General features: G+C 57.8%; 2 protein-coding genes across 2 annotated transcripts; both read right to left on the bottom strand.

The window, feature by feature from the left end:
* Positions 1–447: 447 nt before the first annotated feature.
* On the bottom strand, positions 448–2,682 carry DQ04_01821000 (hypothetical protein; the record flags this gene model as incomplete). The annotated part of the gene is made up of 1 exon (XM_009311190.1): positions 448–2,682. The coding sequence occupies one exon, from the start codon at positions 2,680–2,682 to the stop codon at positions 448–450; it is 2,235 nt and encodes a 744-aa protein (XP_009309465.1).
* A 628-nt stretch (positions 2,683–3,310) lies between these two features.
* On the bottom strand, positions 3,311–7,234 carry DQ04_01821010 (putative kinesin; the record flags this gene model as incomplete). Its single annotated transcript, XM_009311191.1, has 1 exon — positions 3,311–7,234. One exon carries the CDS (start codon positions 7,232–7,234, stop codon positions 3,311–3,313), a length of 3,924 nt encoding a protein of 1,307 aa, XP_009309466.1.
* Between the last annotated feature and the right edge of the window lie 1,351 nt (positions 7,235–8,585).

The raw sequence follows: 8,585 nt of genomic DNA on the forward strand, positions 1-8,585 counted from the left end.
TATATATATATATATATATATCTTCGCCCTTCCCCAACGCTCGCAGTTCAGCCTTGACGGGGGAGACGGGCTCTACTGCAAAGGCGAACGCGGGATAAAACGAGTAGCGTCAGCTTCGGCCGTCACGTGGCGCCGTTCCACAGTACTAGTGCTCAGAGAGCAGCAACATCCCACACAGCGCACGGCAAGCCTCAAGAAACGTCTGCGACAGAGCCACACATGCGCAAGCGACACGGCACCGTACGAGCAACGAAGACTGTCAGGAACAACACACGCGCAAAGGCAGCAGTCAGCAGCGTCTTTCAATCCCACCTGTTTCTTAATCGGTCGAAGCGCGTCAGCAGCCCCCGGCATCACTGACGTAGAAGGCTTCCCTTAAAGAGCAACGGGAAGGGTATCTTCTTCTTACTACTAGTACCACTAGTACTACTACTACTACTACCACCATTACTGCAGCTGCTGTCCAGGAAGTACCGCGTCGGTGGTTTCCACAAGCCATCCGTTGAGCAGCGCGATCTCCACCAGCGCCTTGCAGCACACCTCCTCCCATTCCGCGAAGGCGTGGCACAACAGAGGCATATGTCGCATCTCCCACCGCACGTTGGCTATCGTGTTGTGTGTGAATTTTCCAAGTGCGCAGAGAGCTGCCGCCGCCGCGGCGTCCACTTCCGCCTCACTGTACGTGTTGTCGTGTCCCCCGCGCTCGTCGAGACTATTGGACACATCACTCACTACGCCTTCAGATGTCATCACCACCGAGGAGGAGGAAGGTGTGCGGGTGATGGTCTCGGTTCTAAAAGGCAGCGGCAACCCGAGCTCATCCTCAATCTGTTGCTGCTGCCGTCGCCTCTTCTCCTCCTCCTCCTCCCGTTCCTGCCGCTCAAGTGCTGCTGTTGTCAGCAACACAGCAGGCAGCGTCACGGTGTAACCGCCAACTCTAGTCTCACCTGCCCCACTACTCATGCAGTCGTGCCGCCCCTTCGGTGGTGGTGCGGGTTGATGTTGTTCGCGGAGACGATAAAACTGTTCCTCCACAAGCAGCATGCGATGACCAATGATGCGGCGTGCCATGTGGTGCCGGTCGCACATCACTCGATAGAATGCCCCTGTTGTGGTGTACGTGCTATTAAGCCGACACGGCCGCACAATCCGCACATAGTTGTGCACCTCCAAGTGCTGCAGCGCCTCTAGTACAACGAGCTCCAGCTCTCCCCACCAGTCTGGATACAGTCCCTCTTGACTACTCGTTGCGGCATCATCAGCCTGCCGCTCGCTGTGCGGTCGCAACGGGTGCGTTACTTTGAGCGGCGTCGATGCCGGTGCTGCTGCAAGCGGAGTTGTGTGCAGTCCTAAAGAGAGTGGCGAGACAAAACGCGGTTCGTTGCACTGCGTCGGCGATATAGGAAGAGAGGTGGGCAGCTTCTCACCATTCGCGCTGCGTGAGCACGGGCTTAACGCGGCAAGCTCCGCAGCGCTTTTAAACTGCGGCAACGACTCAAAGTATGGCGTATACATCGGCGAGAGCGCCTGCAATGAGCAGCTGAGCGGTGAAAGCCAGTGCTGCCACCTCTTCCGCTCCTCCACCGCCTCGTACCCGGCGGCGAGGATCTGCACGATGCTGGCGATGCTGCGCTGCCCGTCAACCGCCTTGAAGACGTCATGCACAGCCAAGTCCGCCCACTCCAGCACCTCCGCCGAGTATTCGGCGATGGGGATCGGCACCTCTTCGAGCATGTGGCGTGGCGGCACGTGCGGTTGCCGCATGCGACGCACGTGAAACGAGTGCATCTGGGAAAGACGAACAGAAACAAGCCGCTCCTTTGTTGGCACCGGCTGCTGCTGCTGCTGCTGATCTGTGACCGCCACGGATTGCCTGCCCTCCTTTGCACCGCTGGGGTCTGCCACAACCTCCTCTTCCTCCTCGCAGCTCAGGCACGCGTAGAGCGTTTCGATCATCGTGTCCAGTGGTGTCCACTGTAGTGCGGCCGGGTCCTGCAGCGGCGTCAAGAAGACATTAACACGCGCCGCCCCTCTGCTAGCAACAGCAGCAGCTTCTGTTGCCGGGGTGGAAGCATCCGCGCACCCCGTGTCACTCTCTCCCGCTTCTTCGAGCGGTGATTCCACCTCCTGCTTGGTGCGCTGCGAAGGGACCGAGGAGGCACGTGCGAGGCCGCGCGACATGTAGCCGTAGCGCAGCTCCGCCTTCCGCAACTCCTCCACGAAACTTGTTAGCACCACACTGTAGGGCCGCACAAGACGCTCTGTGAGGGCCGCGCTTGTCGTCACGAGTTCCTTGCTTACACTGAAGACGAAGCAGAGTGTATAGCGGAGTGTCTTGCGCTGGTAGTGTAGCCCCGCGATCTCCTCCGGGTAGAAGAGATACAACAGACCAGACTCCGCCTCCAGCAGGTACATGACGCGACGACAGAACTCAGACCGCGGCACGAATACGTCGCTGAGCCGGTCGGCGGCGGCCGATGACACGCACGGCGAGGTTCTATTGCCGATATCGTTTCGCTTACTATTATCGTTATTTTCAACATTCAGCTCTTCGGTGGAGGGTGCGACGAAGACAGACTCCTTGGCGGCACGCGCGAAGGGGTTAACAGGGGCGCAGCAATGCGTGTACGGGCCCTTCACCACATCGAGGGCAATGAGCAGCACACTGTGTAGGCGAAACATCACAATAACTATGCCGCCACCCCCTTCTCTACGCGGCTTCAACCACACACACACACACACACACACACACACAAGACAACACCACACAAAGGGGGAAAAATGGACGGACCATGACGAATCCATCAAAAGAAATGAAAAGAAAAAGGAGAGAAGGCAGACACTACACTCAATTACATCTGCATAAATGCAGAGCACCAGTCACCGGCAACAACAACATCAGCGGCAAAGAGCCTCCTGCATTTGCTCCAACAGCTGCTGACATATATATGTATATATACGTACAGTGTATAAATAAGCATGCAAGTACAGTTGTGCAAAGAGCACATGACGGGAGACACCAAGGAAATAGTATCACCTGCATTCTCCAGTGCGAACATGTATGAATAAATCTACAGGACGCCTCCAACATACACACACACACGCAAAGCCAAAGCAATAAAAACGGGGAAGCACATTCATCCCGTTCTACGCTCCCATGTCTTCTGCTCTCTCGCAGCGACGATGAAAAAGGCCCACACCAACCGCCGGACAAATGTAACGAATAGGAGAACTAAAAGAAAAAAAAAGTCAGACACCCCCCCCCCTATAGGTAAAGCAGAACGGTGTTGCAAACAATCAAAGAAATTCATCAATCTGGTCGAAGCTGTGCCTTGAGTGGGTTGTCGTTGATGTCATCATCGGCAATCGACATCTCAGCCGCGTCAGGCGATACACCGCCACGCTGCATCTTCGTGATCTGTCGGTCCACCGCGCGAAGGGACTCGTTGCGTTGTCGCACCATCGCGAGCAGCTCTTCGTTGAGGCGCCGCACATCCTGCTTCTGCCGCTCCAGAACCTCCTTCTCGCGCTGTGCCTTCTGCAACCAGCTATCGTCGTCGCTGCCACGCTCCACTGTGAGGTACACGTCCGACTCCTGCAACTTCATTGAAAGCAGCCGCCGCTCTAGCTCTGTGTAGGCGGACTGCAGATCGTGCAGCTGCCGCTGCAGCTCAAGGTACCGCCGCTCATGGTCCTCATGGTCGGAGACGAGGGCGTCACGTGCAGCGGACACACGCTGTAGCTCCTCGACAGCCTCGCGCCTGGCAATTTCTGCCCTCTGCATTTGATCCCGCGCGCTGTCGGCGTTATTACTTTCCTCCTCCAGGGCCGCCTGCAGTGTGGCGAGGACATCCTGGAGTTCTTTTACGCGGGCTTCGTAGTCCTTCACGATTTGCATACTCTCCCGCAATGAGGCCTTGCAGTCGTCACGCACGCGCAGCATCTCTTGTTTTAGCTCCACCACCTCCCGCTGCGCCGCGCGCGTCTTCTCTGCCTTATCGTTGCGCTCCTTCTCTAGCTGCGCGTGCAGGACCCCAACCTCCTCCTGGTACTGCGCCACCTGTCTCTCCAGGCGTTGCTGCTGTACCGACTGGGGGTCAAGGGGTAACATGCTGATGCTGTTGTCGGACTCCCCGCAGCGCACATCGAATGCGTCCTGTGACGACTGGACATCCGCAATCTTCGCAATCAAAGCATCATTGCGCTGCTGCTGTTGCTCCAGTTGCTCTGTCAGCTCCTCAACCTCCCGCGAGAGGCGTTCGCGGGCGTTCTCGCTATTTTTCAGCGTTGATTGCAGTATGAGACGCTCTGCTTTCACCTCCTCGAGCGCAGCCTCCACCTGTTCCACTTTGCGGCGCAGTCGTTGCGGCTCCATGTCGGCCTCCGCTGCAGCTGTACGTAGTGCGACGAGTTCCTCGTTGGCCGCCGCCACGGCGACGTCCTGCAGCAGCCGCTTCTGGCCGAGGAGCTCCAGTAGCGCGGTGAGACACTCTTGCTCGAGTAGGGCTCGAGAGTACTCCTCATCGCGCACAGAGCCACATACCACCTGCTCCCATGCGAAGCCTGCGGAACCATCACAATATCCATTGCTCCTGTCGTTGGTGCCGCTGCCACTCGTAGTGTTGGTGGTAGTGGTGCCATCGGCCCCCCCTGTTGGGGAGAACGACTTTCGAACGGAGGCCATCGCCAGATGAAGCACATCACGATAGTAGCGCAGCCGCAGGTAGTACCGCTCCGACGTCTCTGTCTCCTCCAGGAGGAGATGCTCTAACTCCGTGATGTCGCGCACCTTCGCCGCCACCTCTTTCTTGGAGCTGGACAGCTGCCGCTCGATCTTTGACACGCGCAGCAGCAGATTCACGTTTGTCTCCTTCTCACTCAGGTACTCTGCACGGGCCTCATCGAGCTGTGCAGCGAGTTCGCGCTCACGCTCTACCGCAGGCTTTCCGCCTCGTTCCACGCGCAGCATCGTTCGCGTTGCCGCCAAGTCAGACTGCGCCACGTCGAGCGCGTGGACCTTTTCTGCGAGCCTGTTCTGTGCCTCCTCCAGCTGCCGTGCTGCGTCATCGCGCTCCTGCCGCAGTACAGTGAGTTTCTCCTGAAGGCTTTGCCGCGCCGTCTCCACATCCTCGCGGCACTGCCGCTCCATCTTAACCTCCTTCTTGAGGGCCTCTATACGGCGCTCCAACTCCTCACGGCGGCGCGACGGCTCCGCAATCACAAGTGGCGGCGGCGGCGGCGGCGTAGATAGCGTAATCTCGCTGCTGCTACTGCTGCCGCGACCCTGCTTCCCCCAGCCACCCATAACGGGGTGGGCCTGCCGCCCTGCCGCTGCCCCCACGTACGGCTGCTGCTGCTGCTGCTGCTGTAGTGTCGAAGAATCGCGCCACACCGAGCCCTCACGGTGGCGGCGGAGCCACTCTTGCACCTCACCGTCCTTCTGCATAAGCTGTTCGTGAAGCTTCATGATCTCACCACGCTTCTGTGTCAACTCCTCGCGCAGCGCCGTCGTAGTGGATACGAGCTGCCGCTGCAGTTGATTCCGTTCCTTTCGGAGCACCTCGTTCGCCTCCTCTAGGTCCTCCGCGCGCCGCTGCAAAGCTGTCATTTCAGCTGCGGGCACCATTGCTAGCATTCCCGCCCGCATTGAGTCCATCTGTGCTTCAAGTGCATCCCTATCGCGGCGGAGTGCGCGAATCTCCTCGTGGTGCACATCCGCCGCTTTTCCCTCCTCCAGCTGCAGCGTAAGCTTCACGATTTGCTGCCGCAGCGTTGCAATGAGTTTCTGGAAGTGGCGGTCTTCGTTGACTGTGGCAACGTTGATGACCTTCTTTGTGACGCCAGCAAAGCGCAATGTGTTGAGTGTCTGCTGATAGCAGTAAGTGCTGGGGGCGATTGTGGCGAGCATAATAGTCTTGCTGTTGCCGCCCAGACTGTCGGAGAGCAGCCACGTCAGCACGCTATCTCGGTAGGCCGGCACCACATGCTTCCCCGCTTGCTTGTCCGACAACTGCAGAATAACACGGCCTAAGGTTGTGAGGGACAGATTGATGTTGCGCGCCTCTTCAAAGCGTTCACCGGTAGCGCCGGATTGCGACACCCGCTCGCTTCCGGCGAGGTCGACCATGTTCACCTTGCACACGCGTGTTTTGGTCACCACCGCCGTCTCCTCCCGCACCACCGCAACACGGGTGATGTGCAGCTGCAGAATGGCGTGGCTGCGGCTGCTGTACTCGTTCATGCGCGTTTCCGCGGTGGCGCGCTCCCGCATGCCGCCAATGAGTTGCCGCATGACCCCCTCGGCATCGCGCACCTTCACAAGTGCAAGGCCCTCTACATACGGCCCGCGCGTCGGGTGCTGCCGAATCCGCAGCGACGACGACGACGACGAGGCGCCGTTTATGGCGGCTGACACCGCCGCCGTCGTCGTCGTCGTCGCACCAGAGCCACTGCAAGTAGATGTTGCGACTGCAGCTGTGACCACCTTGCCTGTGCTGTGTGCGAGGAGGTCACGCACCCGCTCGCAGTAGATCTCTAAGAAGCTACACTCCACATTGTACGTGACGCTCTCATCCTCCTCGCGCTCCTTGCGCATCATCTCGAAAATATCCTCGCAGAGGCGTGGTATGACGCCGCGCTCCGTCAAGCGCGTGGCAAAGCTATCGGGCGGCCCCATCATGCTGTGCGTCTTACCGCTTCCCGTCTGCCCGTAGGCGAAGAGACACGAATTGTAGCCCGCCATAACGGACTCGTACATGCGTGGGCCAATGAATGCGTACACGGAGGCCTGGTCGTCATGCTCCGGTACCCGCGCGAAGCACGGCAGTCCGCTGAACGGCAGCCGCGACGCCACCACGGAGGAGTCCGTGCCGCCGGCAATGCTGCTGCTACTGCTGCAGCACATCCCCGGCATCGCCGACGCGGTGCGGGACATGGCGCTCGGTGTGATGCCCTCCACGCACGACATGCGTGGCGACCACGTCGCCGGCGACCCGCCTGGCCCGCACACCGGCAGAACCTGCGGGGGAACGCTCCAGAAGATTTTGTCGAACGTGAAGACGTGCTGCTGGCCACTGCCGCTGCCGCAGCCGTTGCTCACAGAGACACCACCGACGTCCGTCAGTGTGACGGTGCGGGCATCGGAGACGGTCAGCGTACACTCGAGCGCCGACTCGCGTGCGCTAAACGGCCGCACACGCACCGCAACAAGTACGGCTGATGTCTCGGACGCCATTGTTGCTGCTGCTAGCTGCTTCTAGTGGTGTCCCTGGACTCTTGATTGATCCAGTTGCTGTTGTTTGTCCCCTCTTTGCCCTCTGCTGTGTTGCTTCCCTCTCTTTGTCTAGAGTGTGTATTGCCTTCAGTGCTATGCTTCTCTTTCTTGAACTTTTTTACGCTTCGCCCTCTCTTGATGTGTCTTCGTCGCTCGACCACACCGCCGCTTGTCTGAATGTGTGCCTCAATCACACCGCCAATCGTAACAAAAGCGCCACGCCAAGAGACGGAGGGGAACGTTCTCGTTTCAAGTTTTTTGTCGTTTTGCGTTCCACTGCGCTCCTCCGACTTCAGTTTCCGCCGCCACGCGTACTTCTTCTCTCTTCGCGTCCCGTTGCCTCTGTGTGGCTTTCCCCGCCTTGTGCCCGGCAGCTGTTGCTGCAACAACAACAACAACAACCGGAGCGAGCGAGAAAGAAAGATAAAGAGAGAGAGAGAGAGAGAGAGACAATGAGAAAGGGAGAGAAGGGGCGCGCATTGTGCGTGTGTTCGAGGGCAATAATAAGAAGAGAATTGCATGGCGACGTACCATGTGGATCTGAGTAGGAGGGAGCAGATAGCGCGGGCGCGCGCGCGAGAGAGAGAGAGAGAATGAGCGCGCAAACAGACACAAAGTGGGGCACTCGTCTGCGCAGATGATTCCGCATGAAATACGTGTGTGTGTGTGTGTGTGTGTGTGTGTGTGTGTGTATGTGTATATGTGTATGTGTGTGTGCGAATAAATCAACTAGTAAGCAAACACACAACATGATACGCATAGCTGGGGTGAAATTGGATGGAATGGGCGCAACGCACACACGGTGGTGAGGGGTCCCTCGCTGCTGCTACCGTCATCATCATCATCATCATCATCCTTAGGAGCAGCAGCAGCAGCAGCAGCAGGCGTCACTCCGTTGTGCGTAGCAAAAGGGAAAAGAAGCAGCCCCCTCGCAATTTGCCCACCACAATCTATCGGGCTTCCACACACAATCGCGGCTGAACAACACAAGCGATGCTAAATTAATCATTAAATACAAACTTAAGATGAGCATGGCAGGAGAACGCCTGCCACACATAACCCCACACAACACATCACACACCACACACACACACACACACACAGAAAGAAGTGACATTAGCAACAAAGGTACACGGGAGAAAAACAGAAGAAAATACCTAAAGAAGACCAACCATAAATAACAGAAGTTGGTATATATATGTATATATATATATATATATGACGAAAAAGGAACTACTACACACACACACGGAAATGGCCCCCAACATTTATCGTCTGCTTTGCCTTGTCTTCGCCTCGCCCCCCCCCCCCC

Source organism: Trypanosoma grayi (genome assembly GCF_000691245.1).
Source record: "Trypanosoma grayi strain ANR4 Tgr_182_V1, whole genome shotgun sequence".
Lineage (NCBI taxonomy): Eukaryota > Euglenozoa > Kinetoplastea > Trypanosomatida > Trypanosomatidae > Trypanosoma > Trypanosoma grayi.